The sequence below is a fragment of the Pteropus medius genome, unplaced genomic scaffold (assembly GCF_902729225.1).
Source record: "Pteropus medius unplaced genomic scaffold, Ma_sr-lr_union100, whole genome shotgun sequence".
Classification (NCBI taxonomy): domain Eukaryota; kingdom Metazoa; phylum Chordata; class Mammalia; order Chiroptera; family Pteropodidae; genus Pteropus; species Pteropus medius.
In genome coordinates, this window is record NW_024352949.1 from 759,941 (window position 1) to 779,472 (window position 19,532).

Below are 19,532 nucleotides of genomic sequence, written 5' to 3' on the forward strand. Positions count from 1 at the left end.
ATTCTAAAATTTGTATGGAACCACAAGACACCAAAAGCCAAAGCAATTCTGAGAAAGAACTAAGCTGGAGGATCACACTTTCTAACTGTACACTCTATCACAATGCTGAAGTAATCAAGACAGTATGGTATTGGGATTAAAAAGAAAGAAAGAAACAAACAAACGAATACATAGATCAATGGAATAGAACAGAGAGCCCAAAAATAAACCCAAACAAAAATAGATAAATAAGTAAAGGATACACAATGATGAAAGGATAATCTCTTCAATAAATGATGCTTGGAAAACTGAACAGCTACATGCAAAAGACTAAAACTCAACCTTTATTTTACACTACACACAAAACTCAACTAGAAATGTATTAAAGACTTGAATGTCAGACCTAAAGCTATGAAATTCCTAGAAGAAAACTTAGGGGGTAGGCTCCTTGACATTGGTCTTGGCAATAAGTTTTTGGATTTCACATCAAAAGCAAAGGCAACAAAACAAAAATAAATAAGTGGGCCTATATCAAATTAAAAAAGATTCTGCATAGAAAAACATCAACAAAATGAAAAGGTAAGCTACAGAATGGGAGAAAATATTTGCAAATCCTATCTGATAAGGGGTTAATATCCAAAATAAATAAAGAACCTATACAACTCAACAGTAAAAAAACAAACAACCTAATTAAAAAATAGGCAGAGGAACTGAATAGACATTTTTCTAAAGACCTACAGAGGACCAATAGGTACATTAAAAGGTATTCAAAATCATCAATCATCAGGGAAATGCAAATCGAAACCACAATGAGATATCACCTCACACCTGTTAAAACGTACATCAATAAAGAGTCAAGAAACAGTAAGATAAATTTAATGATAAAAATTTAAATATTTCTATATAGAAGAAACACTCCAAGACTGAAAGATAAATGGCCAGTAGGAAAAAGTACTTTCCACATACATAATAGACAGAGTTCTACTATCCTTATTATACAAAAATGTTTTACAAATTAAGAATGTACATCTCAACAGAAAAATGGGCAAAATACAAAAATACAGCTTACACCAAAAATGCTTTGATTATTTAAAAAAATTAGTGGGAGACACAATCAGTAGAGTTGAAGAACTGACAATAAACTTGAGAGATAAAAGTACAAACTAGAATTTTCACTAGTGAAATAAAATAATGATTTTGTTATGGTGCAAAGTATCCCAAACTTCACTACATTGCGTAAAGAGGTACTTGTATTACATACTGAATGTGATTCTAATCTTCACTCAAGTTCTTTAAAATATATAAATATTATATATGTGAATACACACACACACACACACACACAATACTCTCAATACACACACAATAACACACACACACACACACACACACACACAACAACACACACACACACACAATAATACCACACACACACAATAAGCACACACACACACAATACACACACACACACAATAATAATACACACACAACCCCTTACACTCAACTGGGCCTAGGGCCTCCAGTCGAGAGATCCAGTCGAGAGATGTTTATTCTGTCCAGAGAATCAGCCACCTCCAGACCTCCAGTCTCAAGTCGGGAAGGATCAGTCCCCTGACTGCAGGGAATGGCTAATCTTGAACCAGTCTTCCTCCATATCTTGCTCTCTCTGTACTCCAGAAACCCAGGGTTTCCACTGCCCCGACCGCTTTCTGAGTTCTGCAGCACAAACTGGCTGCCCATTTTCCCGCTGTTATGGTCACACTGCAGCTTTCTTGGGCTCTGATGTCTGTTACCAATTGTCCTTTTGCTCTCCAGCTTCCAAAGTGCTGTCACTTTGTGTGTGTGTGTGTGTGTGTGTGTGTGTGTGTGTGTAATGTCTGCTGCTGCCAGCTTTTTAAGACTGTTTTAAAAAACTGTTTTGGTCATTTTAGAGGGATCTGAGGAGGTGGAGGTAAATGCATTTGTTTTTGTCCATCATCTTTACTAGATGTATGAATAGTTTAAAAGCTCAAATTACCATATTTCCTGAGTGTTATGAGTCTACTGCAATTTCATTTATAACTTTAAAAAATATAAATTCCTAGTGCAATCTACCATAAAATATTCTCCTACAACAGACAACAAGCACTGTTTGGAATAAATGCTTAATTCAGTAGAAAATTATGCACTTTTCCCTTAAAATGGTCATTCCAACAGTTTGTAACAGTTTCTGATTGTCTACAGACCAGGTAAATTTTAAATTTCAAAATTTTATAAGCTTAGCAAACCAAAATCAACTTTATGTTAAATATTGGTCTCCAAAGGTTCAATGTGAGGGAGAAAAGTGGGCTATAGCAGGAACATGCAGGAAATAATAACAGAATGTATAGGACCAGGTTGTAGCTGGAGAAGAAAAGCAGGCTTGGGACTCAGGAAAGGTTTATGAACTCTAATGCCAAGTCTTGACAAAAGTCAATATCCTACATGGCAATAGGCCTAGAGATTTTGAGTGAGAGATTAGAAAAAATAATCAATGTTTCAACATCCATTATTAAGTATTCATAAAGGCTGTGTTTTGTTTCCTTTGATTTTGTTTTTAAACACTGGCAAGAGCTTTAAACTTTCCAGGAAGAGATCCTGTTTTGTTTTAATGATATATTTCAAAAAATATAAGCATTATATTAGAAAATATAGTTTACGTAAAGTAAAATTTCATTACCATTTTGGGATTATCCACAGATGATTTCATGAGCTCCAATACAGCGAGATCTGTATTTTTCAATAATTCAGTATTGATTATTTCTGAGAACAAGCAATAAAAATACTCTCCATGACAGAACCTGACAATGTTTCTCTGGCACTCTCCTGAGGATGGCATGGACAATGCCGCTGTGTCCAGAAGAAGACTCACAAGGCATTCACACTGAGAAGAAGGAAGAAAAGTATGTGCAATAACAGAATTACATATCTTAAATGTTACAGAAAGACTCGTTGGGTAGCTATAAACTTTGAAAGTGGAAAATCACACAGGAAGGTCTAAAGAGAGCCTGATGTTTAAAAGGCCTGGTTTCAAGTTTGCATTGTATATATTTCAAAGAGCCTCCATTTTCTATGTTTCATTTTGGGAAAGAAATCTTCCCTGACTCTCATTTCTCTCAAATTTCCAGAAATCTTGTTGTTGCTTTGAGGGGAGAGTCTAGTAAGGGTGAGTATTTTTAGACGACTTAAGTATGTAATTTGTTTACATTAAGTCAACAAAGGGGTAAAGAGGTTTCTGCTACAGGAGAAAAGAAGATGGGCAGAATGGGGTGAACCTACTGAAATGGTTGGCAGGTGTCAGCTATAGCAAAGACTGTTTGAAGCCAACCCTACACAGATCAAACAAACAATGAAGACATTTTTTTGTGGTGCCTCTGAATTATCTTCCAGGGGCTCTCCCTAATCAGCTATCTGAAGAATCACCAAGAACAGGGAAAGAATTAGTCACTGTGTCAACACAGACCAGCTGTTCTCTGTCCAAACTCCTTTTGAAAACAAAGAGAGATAGACGAAAACCTCAATTTGAGAATATTGTTCTCTTTCTCTTATTAAAAGAAAAACAAAAGACCTCTTAGAGGTTTTTTGTAAATCAATTAAGAATTTACCCAACTAATTCCTATTTTTAAAGACACAATGCATGTGAGTTATATATTTACATCATTAGGATAGCACAGCATGTAGCTCTTTTTCCTACCAGTCCTCCAAAAGCAAAGGCCAACTCCAGAAGTCCACTGGCCAATCGCTTACAACTGGGGTCTAGTGAAGAAAGGCATTGTTGTTCACGTCCAGGTGCAATGCTTTTATAAACCAGGGAAAGAAGCTTTGTGCCAATAGAATGACATTGATCTACGGACTAAAATAAAGCCAACATTGAAATATCCAGCAATAAGATATTTTATTTAAAAAAAATTTCACAGCTTTCATTAATTAAAAAATTTATGTTAGCTAATAGTGATAACTGTCTTCTAATTGTCAGGAAAATATTCACTCGACTTTGGTTTCTATGCTGTATTTTTCTTTTATGTCGCCTAACCACAAAGACATAAAAGCAGTTAGTCTCTAAGTTCTTCAGAAGGCTGCTGGAAATATTCAAATGTCCTTTATATCATTTTCATTTTATAAGTTTTTATATTTACTTTCTCATTTATATTCCTGGTAACACCTACATGTCTGGAGCAAGTATTTCTATAATTCCCACTTCAGCATGCTCTGTATACAAAGGATGTTAAAAAAGAATACAAATAAATAGACTAATTAGCATAATGAAGCTAAGAGAAATGTAAAAACAAATTGGCTGTGGTTACCTGAGATGGTAATATAACATGCAAAAAACCAGCTTTATGTAGTTGTTTACAAGCAGACACAATAGAAGCCAGCTTGGCCCTATCCACATAAGCATCAGGGCCGTACAGATCAACAACAGAGAGCTCCTCAATGCTGGCCATGTGAAAAAAGCAAAAAGAAAATTAGATGAGAGTTGATTTCATTAAATTATCATGATATGCTGGGGGAAAAAAGTGTGTGTTCTATTACAATTGTATTTACTAACTACCTGGCACTCAAATTTATGACACAGCCCTGGAAAGCAGACACAGGCTAACACCAAACAAGAGGCCCATGCACTGATCCAGCCATGGAGATCAACACGGGCTAAGCCACGTCCAAGGCGTGCATACTCTAAGGTGCAGGGAAGGCATTTGCTAAATAGATGATTTTCAAACAACTAATCAGATCTTCTGCACTAAACATCCCATTGATGAGATCCTTTACTTTAAGAAATAGGGCTACAGCAGCAACACACACCGCCAGAGCACACTGCAATCTTAAATTCCACCATGACACTGACCTGGAGTATGACCCAAATACCCACCTCTGTGCTGTTATTTTGTCCTTGAGGTGCATCTCTAGGATGTCTTTGTATGGGGACTTCTTTAGGGCTTTCATCAGGTTCACACAAACATCAGGAAGATGATCCATAACAAGGACATCACCAATATTGAAACCTATGCTTGAGGGCTCACATAGGGTTTTCACCAAGAGTTTTATAAGGTTTGTGTTACATAAATACTTCCCAAGAAGCTGTAAAAGATGGATTTGTATAAAAACACATCTATTGGTCAGGATTTAGATTTTCACTTGAGCATAAAGTCCATGAAGCTGAAAAGTTTTGCCTGGCTAGGGCAAGGGTTGGTAAACTTTCTCTGTAAAAGGTCAGACAATAAATGTTTTTGGCTTTGTGGGCCATATGGTCTCCACAACAACTAGTTAAATAACTGCCATTATAGTGTGAAAGTGGCCATGGACAAGTGAACAAACGAATCTGGATGTGTTCCAATAACCTTCTTTACAAGAGCAGGCAGCAGGTGAGATCTGGCCTGTGGACATAGTTTTCCAGGCCCTGATGTGTTAGGGCAATGCTACACCCATAGGACAGGGCCTGGCATAAAGTAGTACATAGTATATGTTAACTGGATGGGTTGACTGAAGTGTGTTTATATAATAAGCCTCACAGATACTTACATTTACAAATATTTGCTAATGCATGTTTCCTAAGGCAGATGCTTGATCATAGTATAAAATGCAATATCCAATAAGAATTTAGAAAAACAATTTTGTATTTTATTCACACAAGCATCTGAAATACACACAAAGTTTTATTATTTTCAAGAACAGGTTACTACTACAGAAATGGAAAGTTCTAAGAAAGCCAAAACCATTTTTAATAGGTACTTTATATGCATTTTCCCAGTGCTAAGTACTGACCTCACATTCATAGAGAAGCAGAGTGACCCTACCTTCCAGCCTTCTGGGTAGATGTCCAGCAGTGTTGTGGTAAATTCCATTATCCGAACGACAACTGTGCATTTGCTGTAATTATATCTTTCTCTCTCTTGTGGGCTGGGTCTGTTACCTGTTGCCCCAGTGCCAAAGCACTTGTCTATGGCCATAATATCATAAATAGCAATGCTTTCTAAAAAGAAAGCTACTGCTTTCCAAAGTGAAGACTGTGTTTCATTACCTAGAGAAAAATTACATTAAATTATTAACATATACTTCCTTCTAACTCCACGAAGGTTACTGTAAAATTCCTTCTTTGATATACTTTTAGTTAAAACTCAAAATTCAGAAAAAAAGTTCAATAAAAGCTGAATAAAATGGAAGTCATTTCGTCTCATTTCAAAATTTCAGAATTAATAGCACTCAAATAGAATTCAACTTTAAACTCATATAGTAAGAACAGATCTATGGAAGGTTAGGCCTTGCTTCTCGAATATTACTGTAGGAATATAAATTAATTTGATCTTTTCAAAGAGTAACTTGATAAAACTTATCAAATGCTTTTAAAAATGTGTATGCCAATTTCTATAAAATGTTAAAAAGCTCAGGTACTTTGATCCAGCACTGAAATTCTAAGTGAGATAATGGCAGAATTGCAAAGATGTGTTTGTAAGGATGTTCATTTTAGCATTATTCTTGATAATGAAATAATAGAAACAAGTCAAATGTCCTTCATAGGGGCCATAGAGAGACCAGTTATGACAGCCTTCAAACAGGTGTCTATCGCACAGGTCATTTTATGGAATCAATTTCAGATTAACTTCCAAATGGACATTTTCATAAAGCTCAACTATATGAAAACATGACTGTGCTGGTGCTCCTTGCTCATCTCCACCTCTTTCCTGATTATCCTTCTCCTGCTTAACAAAAGAAAGATATACCATTTCCTCTTCCCCATTTTACTGTAGTTTATTTTCTCAGGGTATAAAGACCTTTGAAGCCCTAAAGCGATAATTTAAAATAGTGACATATGTGTTGAAAGAGTAAATGTAATGACTGAATAAGAAATCTTTTCATAAGTCTGATGGTTTCCAATTCTTTGTTTTCATAAAATCTAAGAAAAGCTAATCAAACCGTAAACTGAAAGATCATTAAAAATAATTTTTGTTAACACGTGCAAAGAACTGTTTAGAGAAAATATATTAATGATTCTCAAACACCAAATTTCCTTGAATATAATGGACCATAAGCTGTATGACACATTCCAACCACAAATATGTTAAATGTGAGAAAATGTGCATTTTAGAATTATTCAAATATAGCACTTATTTATGTGAAAAAGGTTTTTAAGTACTAAAATCTAAATAAAATAGAATTCTAACCATATAATTTTACTTTTCATGTGTAATTATAAAAATGTTTTTTGTATTTATATTGTTGTGGTGGTAATGAATGTAATGTGCCCTAATAACAAGTGTTATGATAATTCAAGCAAAGAAGAAACCTTTAAACACATAGACCCTTTGTTGCAAAGACATAGATAGGGTTATAAGTAAAAACATAAGCATAAAAGTATTAATATTTTAGGATAAAAAATGGAAAGGATATGGAGTAGTAATAATAATTTCCAGTAAAGAAACTATTTTAAAGCTGATGATGCTGAAATATAAAACTACTGTACTATTTATGTTCTACTGAATACATTTTTTTCAAGTAACATTACCAGTTTTATTTTAAAATGTCACCATTTACAACACATCAGAAAGCTAAAAGAAAAATTTTTTTGGTCAACTCTAAAGTTTGAACGAAGGTACATTGTTTTTAATGTCTCCCTGCCCTCACAAGGTAAATGAATAAAACTGTTTTAAGACTACTTAATTGTAATATAGTCACATAATTTAGTAATATGTACACATTAGATCAAGCTATATATACCAACATAAAAAGATGCCTAATATGTTAATTTTCTTTTTAAAAGCAAATCACAGGTGACATCGGAAACTTGGCGGAGTGAGAGACATCCCCAGATCTCTCCCCTTGAAATAACAGTAAGCTGAACATCTAAAACTCAACAAAAAAAAAACACCAAAACTGCACACCAGCACATCTGAGTATTGGATCTGTGCGTAAGAGCTACCACAGGTCACAACCCCGGGTGTCGGGCGGTGGACTGGGAGAAATAAAGAAGTTGTCTCTTGCAGCAGGAGCTCTCTGTAGGAGAAGGGGGAGGAGAGGAGCAGTGAGTTCCCTGAACAACCCCTGCCTGGGAAAGCTGTGAGCCCCCTGCGGCCAGCTGGTGGCAGGGCCCAGTCATCAGGGCAGAAAGCAGAGAAGTGGGACGGGAACGTAGAGAAACAACAGCTGATTTTTACCGGCTGTGATTGCAAAACCAAGGTTGAGCTGCAGCCCCTAATCCCCAACTCAGAAGGCTCCTCCGAGACCGAATACTGCAGAGCTCCAGGGGTTCTGCAAACGCTACCAAAACTGTTGTTAACACTGACAGAGGCTGAAACTGAGAGTAGCAACTGTGATTAAAATCTACAAGAAAATAAAAGATGTTAGGCTTTATATAAAAGCCTAAACTAGTGCACCTAAACTAGTAAAAGTTTAGATGCCACTTACTAGAAACCAAAAGAAAAGTGCCTTCTTTGTAGCAGGCTAAAGAGAGACCTTTATATAATAAATCTTTCTGGAGAAACAACAGAATACACTTCCATTAATGCCCAGGCGGAGAAATAGTCCATTAAACACCATGAACAACCAAGTTGACAAGGCAGCTCCGAAAGAAAGAGAAAAATCTCCAGAAAAGAAGCTTACAGACATAGAAATATACAACTTAAATGACAGAGAATTCAGGATGGTGCTTCTGAAAAAACTCAGTGAGATCCAAAATAATTCATATCAACAATTCCAGGAATTGAAAAAACAGCCAGATCAGCAGAATGAGCTTTTTAGCAAGGAGACTGAAACCCTCAAAAAGAACCAAACAGAACTTCTGCAGATGAACAACACCCTGAAAGAGGTGAAAAATGAAGTAGCAAGCTAGGGAAATAGGGTTGACCAAATGGAGGAAAGATTCAGTGATACTGAAGACAGAAATCTAGAAATAAATCAAAAGGAAGAACAGAGAAATTGAAGAACGAAAACTAATGAAAGAAATACAAGAACTAGCTGATATCATCAGGAAAGAAAACATAAGAATAATGGGCATTCCCAAAGGGAAGAAATAAGAGTAGGGATAAGAAAGCATTTTCAGACAAATAAAAAGCAAATTACAGTAAAGCATAGATAATGACCCCATTAACTAAAAAAATGAAAATTAGAAAATATAATATGTCTAAGAAAAGTTCAGAAAAGCCAACACTAAACTGTTTAAGTGTTTACCACTACAGAATATGGTTAGGGGAGAGGTTTTGAGTACTTCCTATCCTTTTTTCCTGCTTTAAATTTTCAAAATGAGAATACACAAGATCTCTTAAAACAGTAAACTCAAGGTACTATTTGCAATTGAACCATTGCTGTTTTCAAATTCACAACTTTCTGACCTAGCCTTCTGATAATCTCATGCTAGAATCACACAATCTCATGTTAGGGAGCCAGATTTTCTCAGAATGGTATAAAATCTGTTTTCCTTAACCTTAGCATGTATGTGTGCATTGTACAGTCCCCCAATATGCCTGGCTCTATCATCCTCAAGCTAGAAGGAAAATAGACTGGTTCCTTTCTTCCAAATTCCCATAATATGGACTTCACATCAGACAGAATTAAAGAGAGAATGGTAGTACCTTTAGTCAGCACTAGAGTGAATTCCCTGACTATAGTAAAAATCATTTAAATAACAGAACACGTTCTAAATGGCAAGTCTAAGGTTCAGCCCATGAAAGAGAAGATTTAAGTGAAACCACAGAAGATTAACATATGCCTGTTCAGAGAACTACAAAACAGAGAGCACATCTGTCAGCCAAAAGTCAGTTCCAGATGCTCTGCCCTCAAAGAGAAACACCTCTCAAAAGCCATCTCCTGCCCTCACAGGTCCCATTTAGGTCACCAAAAGGAGGGGTCCTGCCTACCTTCTTCTTCCTAGCATAGGCTAAGGAACACAAACACATTCCACCTTATATTTTGCTTTCTGCAAACAACACTTATTACCATAGCATAATAAAAATGCTTAAGGAATAGGAAAATATAATAACAAAGACACACTACACAGACACACAGAATAAAATTATTTGATGACAGGTCACTGTGTATTCAAAGAATTGTGACAAAATATATTAAGCATTCATTCTCAAACACCAAATTTCCTTGACTATAACAGACCAAAGCCTCACGTCAGGAAGAACTGTTTTAATATACTACTTGCAAATGAAAACTTCAAACAGTTATTTTTATATAATGGTCAAGAACCTGTGGACAGGACAAAAAGGAAATACTGACTTTGGACAGATTTTTGTAGCCTCAGTTGTGTCATCTAAATAATATTTACACCCTCACTGTGAGACTAAATAAGAATGCATGAAAAGCATTTCTCACAGTACTAAATAAATGATGTTATCATCTGTGTTATTTATTTTGTGACAGCAGCAAACTGCCTAATCAAAAACCCTTCTGATCTTTTCCCCAGAATAACTCCAGGCTGAATGGATACAGATTTGATAGGATACATTTTACCTACCCAGGACCTCAGGTGCTTCAAAGGTTTTCTCTTCAATAAATGTGTTGTAGCACTCAAGCGCCGCCAAAAGCATGTCCATCCACTGTAGGGCAGCTCTTAGACTGAATGGCCCTTGCAAGTGGAAGAGGGTTGGTTGAGCAAGAATGCCTGATGGCTGATCATAACCAACTCCTCCCCCCTCAAATGTGTTTATGAGAAAAGAAGTATCTTCTTTCTTGATAATATCTTTCAGCCATAAAGAAGGAGATTTGCCACCTTAAAAAAAGAAATGATTGAAACACACATGTAAATTAACTTTCACATAATTAAAATTATTTCATCTAATCACTGTGCCTAATTAAAAATAATATCCCTCAATAATAAAATAACAAAAATTGAAAGTCTGGTAAATCAAAAAATGTAATCAGACCAGAACAAGACTGGTGCTATACAATAATTCAAACATAATTTTCCATAAAGTCCCATATAAACTATCTACCAGAGCAGTAAAATTTCAAAATGATGCATGACAATCTTTTTTAAAATCATAGTACTCACAACTTGTTTCATTATAATTGCTGCCAAGAAAGTATTTCCACCAAAAGCCATTTACTATAGTTTCTTTAAACATTCTAAAAATTGTTGGACACCATCTGAATAACTATAAGCTTCATGTCTTTCCTTGGCCTTTTTTCTTAACTATTTTTTTTTTTTTTTAAAGAATAATTTAAGAGATAAACACAAAAAGAAAACTGTGACTCTTAAGCTCCTGTCCTGGCTGTGCTACCTCCTAGTTGAAGGGACCTTGTCTCTCTTGTGTCTCAGTTTCCTCATCTGTAAATGAGAATCATAGCAGTATCTACCTCTGAGGTTATTACGAAGATTAAATGAATTGAAGTAGTTAATATCTGAAAAAGTGCTTAGAATAGTATCTACCATACATTAAGTGCAGTGTTTATTAAATAAGAGAGTCAAATGATCTGCTTGTTAAAAGGTATTTTTCTTTTAGGTATCAATCCATTTCTAAAGAAAAGATAAAAAATTGTATTTTGTATTTGCTGAAATGAGAGGATCTGAAAAGTTCAAATTATTTTGAGTCTAATGAAGTTAGTGAAGAATCTAAAACAGTACTGCATTTCTAATGAAGTTAGTGAAGAGTCCAAGTACTATAAGATGTATTAAGAAATAGTTCTTCTATTGTGTCAAATGAAGTTACATAAGTAAAAGATTAAAGCCATGTTTTCAGGGTTTATTTTAGAAAGAAATATTAAACATTCCATTATTTTCACTAAGAACAAAGAAAATAAAACCATAATAATGAGTGAAAATAATAAGATATTTCAATTCTACATCAAAGTACTAGTTAAGAGTGATAGAAAAGAATATCAAAATAAAGGGCACAAATAGAACAAGTAAAAGAACAACACAGGAATATAAGTCAGAAGAGAGATAAGCCTGAGAAAAATAGGAAAGCATATCTGGAGAGCTGGAAACCTTCCCAGCTCTCTACTTCTTGCTCATTCTTCTCATGATTATGGTTATGTCACTCTGGCTTTCTGTCCAACATGCTCCCCCTTCTTTGAGTCTCAGCATTCAGAAGCCCCTGACACATCTCCTAGAGACATATCTGCACCTGTCATTTACATTCCATTGACCTGGGTGTTGAGATGGGCCCAGTACCACAACTCTGCAGGACCTCAGGACAAAGGATCTTTGATCTAAAGAAATGCCTAATTCTGTCCCTTAATAACCACTAGAGGAAAAGATACAGAAGAGAAAGGTAGATGCACCATTGGAGGACACTGAAAATGTTAATTTTATAAGAATTATACGTTGGTAGCAAGGCAAGGGGCACCTACTACTTGGCATCCTTAGTTTAACAACAACAATTCTGAGAGGTAGAGCTCATTTATTTCATTAAAATATATATATGAGGTCCATATTAAAGGCAATTGAGAAGAGCAATAGGAATGTCTAGGATCAGTCAAGCTGACATTACTAGAGATCGTGTGAGCCAGAGAGCCAGAAACCCAAATGTTACAAGACTGGTGTAAAATATGATTTAACATCCAAAACCAACTTTATCTAAAAGCTATAAGCAAATATAAAATACTGTTTTTTAAATGATTCTGAGTTAAAAATACAAATATACATTTGTTCTATATAAACAAAATTATAGTATAGTGGATAAAAATATACTATATTTATTATTATATATAATGTACAGCAACGGTCCCCAAAGACCAGGCCGCAGACCAGTACCAGTCCATGGCCTGTTAGAAACGAAGCTGTACAGGAGGAGGTGAGCAGAGAATAAGTGAGTGAAGCTTCATCTGTATTTGCAGCCGCTCCCCAGTACTAGCATCACCACCTCAGCTCCACCATAAATCATCAGACATTAGATTCTTATAGGAGCACCAGTCCCTGGTGCCAAAGAGGTTGGGGACCACTGATATACAGGAGAAATATAATTTTAATATATAGTATGTAAAATATATAGTATATAACATTATAATATATTCCATAGTATACCAAAATACAGAATCCTTCTAAGTTTTAGAATTACAAGAAGTTATTTTTACTTTTTCTTCCCTGAAGAAAAAGCCCAGAAGTTGTATTCCACCCCATTTTCTACAGAGAACTGGCTCTCTACCATGATTTGTAGTACATTGTCACCTTTCTCACCCAGATGCACACTTGAGAACAAGTATTGGTTCTGGACTAGTACATAGTGCACTCAAAGGAAGGAAGCCAGGGCCTATGTCTGCCGTGAGGCACAGCTTCCCCATGCCTAAGCTACCAAACCTGGAGTTGGACTTACTGGAGAAAAGAGAACAATACATTTATTCTTGAGAAATTTAGTCATTATCTCAAGTCTACAACTATAGTTTAATACTTTAATGCAGTAATTACTGAAAACTACGGGTTCACTTCTTTCCTTTAATATCACAATGATGACATCATTCAGACTTAGGAGACTAGCAGTTCCTTATTAGTTATATATTGACAGAAAACAACTACATTAGTTCATTAACTATTAATAAGATTTCTAAATCTTAATTGAATATCACGTTTAATAATTACAGTGGTCATCCAACTCTTCTTTATTTCTTTTAAATGAGATGGAAAAACAAAAAAGTAATGGGAAATAAAATGCTGGGAAATTCTAAATTTACTTCCCCTGTACCATTTGACTAACATCAAAATAGCATGTTTTTCTTTCCTTCTCTAAATCTTTGATAAATGTACAGCCATAATTTATCAAACTGTCATACTAATGATCTGTAATAGTTAATGAATATACTTAATTTTTAGATTTATTAGAAACATTTGTTATATTCATCTAAACAATGAAAAGATCACATGTTAAATAAGTACGCATCTCTAAACTACTGGTAAAAGCAAAACCTGTCATTTATAGAATATAAAGATAACCATACCTGGCAATAAAGGAACAAATTTATAAAAGAGTTCTATGGATTTGTGTCGACATTCTGTCTGGGGCCTCCCACAATGGGCTAAAAGCCACTGGACCACATCCAATAAACACAATGATGCCGCAGGTGGAAATCCTCTATATGGAGATAACATACAGTACATAATACACACTCCAACATTTAGCATTTAACTGACCCAAGAGTCTAGAAATCATAAACTCAACTTGCCACACTGATACATGTAGAAACCTCATTAAAAAGCATTACAGTTCTTCTAATGTATTATCATTAAAATAAAATCAAAATGTCACAGGTTAAATGGGTCCTAAATGCTGCTTACCTTCATTTTGTTTTTTTGGGGAAACATTTAAAAGCATTTCTTAAAAGAACACCACCGTAGTTTCATGTTTCCTTTTCATTGTACTTCAAAACAAAAGAGAGTTTAAAATCTAAAGCAGTGCTTCTCAAATGGTGGTCCTTAGGACAGCTTTATCAGTGTTATCTAAATTTGCCAGAAATGCAAATTCTTGGCCCCACCTCAGACCTCCTGAAACAGATTCTGAGTGCAGAGTCCAGCAACTCGTGTTTTAATTAGACCTCCAATTAATTGTGATGCATGCTCAAGTTTGAGAACCAATGATTTAAAGAAATGTCATAAGTTAATGGTAGGCTCTGGAAGAACTGATTTTAAAAAAGAGGCCATATTAATATCTAGTCTACAAGGGCCAATGCTTTTGCAGAGTGGCGGACACCACAGATCTGGAGTGGGAGGTGCATGGCACACCCCCCCACCATGTCTGAGATCTGGAGTGGGAGGTGCATGGCACACCCCCCCACCATGTCTGAGAATGAGACCTTGCTGTGATAGGAACAACAGCAAAGACTAGAAACCACTGGTCAATATATAACCCAGCCTTGGTTTTGAGCAGCTTCATTTCATAATTCTATAATTTCACGTCTATCAAAATTCTACTTTCAATACTTCATTTCTTATTTTTCAAATATACTCCATAATAGTTCATGCACAAATAACTCCACATCGATTTGTCTTCAAATTCACAAAGGTAAAATAAATCCTCAGTTACAAAACTAATTTTTAAATTCTGTCCGCTATCCCAATCGAGATCAAATTTATACCTTAAGCAAAGCTCCTTCAAACATAAAGTTTTTTAATGTCTTTGGAAAACTGACTTTTCACTTCCCACATTCCCTGTTTAGAAAATTAATTCTTTATATTTCCACACATTCCTCGCAGATTCTCCTCTATTAACTGAGAATTACTTTTATGTTAGGGGAAAAGCAATATCACCTACCGTGGGCAACGTCGTTTTTTTGCTTCGTTTAAAGAAATGTGCTTCTTTTCAATGATATGCCTTAAGTGATCAATGGCATCACGACATTGTTGAATTGTACCTGTTCTCAAGTACAAAAATTTATTGCCAAAAAAGATATATAGCAGATTATTATTAATAGATTAGTATTATAGGTTAATTGGTCTACTTTTTTAGAGATAATTTTATAACAGTTAATAAAACCCTCAGAATATAAAATTTAAATAAATTATTTACATTGCATGCCCAAAACCAAAACCAAAATCCATATGCAAGACTGTAAGATAGTATGATGCACCTTCACGTATATAGCAATACCACACTTAATGAGAAACTGCTCCATCAGTCTTCCAGCAGGCCAAAGCAATCTTATGGATTTGAGATAGAAGAGACTTTGCAAGTATTACAAAACCCACATACCAGGCAAGAGTCTGTGTACCTCAATTTAAAGCTTTTACTTAAACTGAGTCTAAGTTCCTCCCCTTCTTATGTAGGTTCAACTATATTACAGCTTAATAATACAGCCACTATAAAAGGAAAACGTAAATAAAATTGTAACACTATGCATAGATGGCTAGGGTTATTTAGGAAAGGGGCCTTCCATAACTTATTTTAACCTCTGTTACCAAAGAAGTTCCCTTTCTATGCTTTTTAAATATGGCAGTTTTTAAGATGTCGAGATAAACAAAGCAATATTAAGCTATTTGATGGCAAGGAATAAATTTTAAGCATTTTTGCCCATCATAGGCTATCAACATGAAGGATAATAGAGCTCAGTCTTTTAAAAAAATAAACAGAAACCAAAATCTGGATAAGTAAAAGAGAATTTCTGCCATCACACTATGTGACCTAGATCAGTTGTTTATATTCTCTGGATTTCTGTGCCCTGACTAGTGTAGAGACTGAATAGGGAGATCTCTAAGAAGTCTTCTGGCTCAATAATTCCATGATGTTTCTAACAGCTTCTGGACAGAACTTAATGTAAAGACTATCATTTATTATTCCCTTAGCTACTTTAGCCTATTTCTGACCTAATTTTTTTTTTTTATTTCTTAATTATGGTGAAAATAGCTTTATCATAATTTTGTAATGACTTTCTCCTTTCTAAATTCTTTTGAGTTAAGAAACAATGATCATGTCTCAGTGGTTATTACATCCAGCTTTTTTTACACTGTACAGTCTGTACATTGTCACATTTTGTGTCAAAATAGCAACTGGCTAGCTTCATTGGAAGTCAAAATAAAATTGTCCCACTTGCCATGAGCAGGTATCTGACCAACCAGAGGTCCAACCTCAGTAGCCACCAGGGATACATGGTGTTTTTAACTCACCATAAAATTGCCCTATCTGCCCTGGGCAGGATCTTTGATCAACTAGGAGTCAACCTCAGTGGCCACCAGAAATACATGATCTTAGAGGAGGAGGATATGACAGATTCTTTTACAAACTGGATTTGAGGCACTGCAGGGGCATATCTCCCCTTTACATTTATCGCCCTAAATGGGAGATGTGAGAAAAGCACACTGCCCTTGTGAGAGAATGAGCTGAGGCTTAACCTCTGAGTGAAAAAGCTCTTAAAGACTTGTGAGGCAAAAAGAATTGGCATGTACACTGAAGCTCCGATAAGACCTACCTAAGGATTTCTCATCCGTATGTGCTAAGGCCAGACTTTCCATATATGTAACCAAGGCTTCAAACACAAACTGTTCTACCAGAGACTCTTCTTCCCTGTAAAATAAAGAATATTGATCCTCACCTAAGAAAACAATAAAGCAGAAATGACAAGGAAAAAAAAGTAATGTTATTAAAGAATACATATATTGATTAAATGTTTTTTAAAATAGCTCCAATATTCTAAAACATAAAACAAAAATAGTTCTCAAAGAAGAAAACTTCCTCATGAGTAGACCAAAGACTACATATACCAAAAGAGGCAGCACTGGCATTTTTCTCTATACACATTTTTTTCTCTATACACACTTTTTTCTCTTCTAACATTTGTGCAATTGCTCATAGCACACAATCTTAGAATTCTTGATCTAAATACACTTCCATACATCTCATTAAAATTAAATGTAGTAGAAAAGATCTGATACTGTATCCATATTCTCTTAAACTAAAGGAATTTTAATAGCTTTCAATCTATCCAAAAATAAATCAACACCAAGAGTAAACGCTAAGCCTTTTATAAGAATAACCAGTACATGTAAATAATTCGATTAGCAATATCTGTGGACCATCTACTTATACAGAATAAACTTGTAGTTGGGCCAAGGACAAAGGCCAGTTCTCTCATTGAAAAATATGTTCTTTAATAACATAGGACAGTAAATGACAAAGTGACAAAATGACAGGTACAGGAGTTCAGAGAAAACTGAGTTAAACGTTCTAGTTGTGCAATGTAGTGCTGGGTCACTGTACCACCCAGTGGGAAGGAACACTTTCTTGGAACACATAAAACCAGAGTGCGATGCTAGAGGATGGGGAGGACTAGAACAAGAACTGTAAAATGGTATTTGGTTTGGCAGGAATATTATTCTAATTTGTTTTTTAAACTGAATCCCAAGAGGGGCAGGGACTCTCAGGGTTCCACAAGATCCACATCTCCCCCAATGTTCACACCCAAATCTGACACTGAAAATAAAGGATATTATCAATAAATGAATAATATGGGCAAAGATATGGAAGCAAGATGAAAACACAGGAGTTGGCAAGCAAACTGGCCAACTAGAAGGTTCATTTGGAAGGGCAATTTGTAATAAGACTGCAAAAGGTGGAGTTGAAATGTAGAGATCTTCAAGGGTCAGATTAAGTACAAGCATTTTTATCTTAGATACAAAAACCAGTTAAAGTAAGATGGTAAAGATATAACATAACAAAATGGTACTCTAAAACAGTGTTCTGCAAAGAAAGATGTGTAAAACAGTTCATTAGTATGTAGAAAAGAAACAATGAACTTGTATTTATATTATTCAACATGTAAGATCTCAAAAAATGTATCTCTCATGCAACTTTTCTCAAAAAGCCGCTTAGAATGTGGTCAAGAAATGAGAACATCCAAGAAAGAAAATGAAAGGAGAAAAGGAAATAGAAGACTAGATAAGGAAGGGGGACACCCAAGACGAGTATCAAGGAGATCCAGACATGGTAGGCAAGTAGGGACCCAAGAAAGAGACTTGTTGACAGCTGTCTCAAACAGGATATACAGAATAGGTTTTTCAACCTGAACATAAGACCCAGTTAAGCCTAACCCAAATTCCTCTGTTTGGGAACTTGGCCTACCTATCAGGCCTACCATGACCATGTGTTGTAATTTTTCTCCTGTTCATGTTGAGCCTGAATCAGCTGACAATGCTCATTTATCCCACAAGAGAATAGTGCTTTGACCTGGTCCTCAAAGATGAGGGTAGGCCACTAGGAATTGAGAAGCAGATATTAACAGGCAGTCCACACCCTCTGACAATATTTCTCCCAGATATCAGATGCCAGTCTATTTCACACCATTTCTAGACAGCTCTGCTTCGCAGGACTAATGATGGACCTTGTAAATATACTGTAATTCCTTGGAACAGTCACATGTAATCCCTCAGGAAAGCTAAAGCCAGTTTCCGTTCAGCAGTCTCCCAGGATCCTTCACCTAACAGTGAAAACACTGCCATAATCCTTTACATAGTTGTCTATGCTTACTATTTTCCTCCTGAAACTCAAAAGTATGCCCTTTAGGATACATTTAAAAATAATGAAACAAAAAAGAGCAATGGAACAAATAACATAAAAGTCAGGAAAATGATTAATTCGGGGCAGGAGAATATTGATAATATTTCTTAACCTACATGGTAAGTATGCAAAACCTTCTTTTATTATTATTCTGTAAAATTTACACATTTTTACAATTGAGGCATTTTAGTTTTTAGTCTACGGTCATGCCACCCTGAACAAATCCAATCCCGTCTGATCTTGGAAAGAAAGCAGGTTCAGGCCTGGTTAGTACTTGGGTGGGAGACCACCTAGGAAGACCAGGGGCTGTAGGCGTAAAAAATAAAAAATAAGGGATTGTAGGGTGACAAGGTCCTTGCAATCTATGAGGTCAACCAAGGGTTGCCTCACAAAAATAAATAGATAAATAATAAAAATACAATTAAAAAATAAAATTAAGGCATTATATTAGTTTCAGTTATTATATGCTGATTCAATATTTGTATAAATAACAGATAATCACCACAATAAGTCTAGTTAACATCTGTCACTATTCAGTTACAAAATTTTTTTCTTGTGATTAGAACTTTTAAGATCTACTCTTGGAGGGTGGCTCCACAGTGTAGTAGTTACCACTTT

At 35.4% G+C, this 19,532-nt stretch overlaps 1 protein-coding gene and 1 pseudogene across 6 annotated transcripts in view; one reads left to right on the forward strand and one right to left on the reverse strand.

The window, feature by feature from the left end:
• PRKDC (protein kinase, DNA-activated, catalytic subunit) overlaps nucleotides 1-19,532 on the reverse strand; it is a 193,347-nt gene that overhangs the window by 108,418 nt on the left and 65,397 nt on the right. For all 6 annotated transcript variants that reach the window (XM_039850423.1, XM_039850421.1, XM_039850422.1 and 3 more), the window contains 9 exons: nucleotides 16,831-16,925; nucleotides 15,180-15,279; nucleotides 13,870-14,003; nucleotides 10,451-10,705; nucleotides 5,793-6,016; nucleotides 4,868-5,076; nucleotides 4,302-4,434; nucleotides 3,692-3,850; nucleotides 2,678-2,881 (listed from right to left, as the gene is read on the reverse strand). In XM_039850423.1, coding sequence (XP_039706357.1) covers nucleotides 2,678-2,881; nucleotides 3,692-3,850; nucleotides 4,302-4,434; nucleotides 4,868-5,076; nucleotides 5,793-6,016; nucleotides 10,451-10,705; nucleotides 13,870-14,003; nucleotides 15,180-15,279; nucleotides 16,831-16,925 — 1,513 coding nt within the window. The remainder of the gene's footprint in view (nucleotides 1-2,677; nucleotides 2,882-3,691; nucleotides 3,851-4,301; nucleotides 4,435-4,867; nucleotides 5,077-5,792; nucleotides 6,017-10,450; nucleotides 10,706-13,869; nucleotides 14,004-15,179; nucleotides 15,280-16,830; nucleotides 16,926-19,532) is intronic.
• On the forward strand, nucleotides 19,111-19,229 carry LOC120592741 (uncharacterized; annotated as a pseudogene).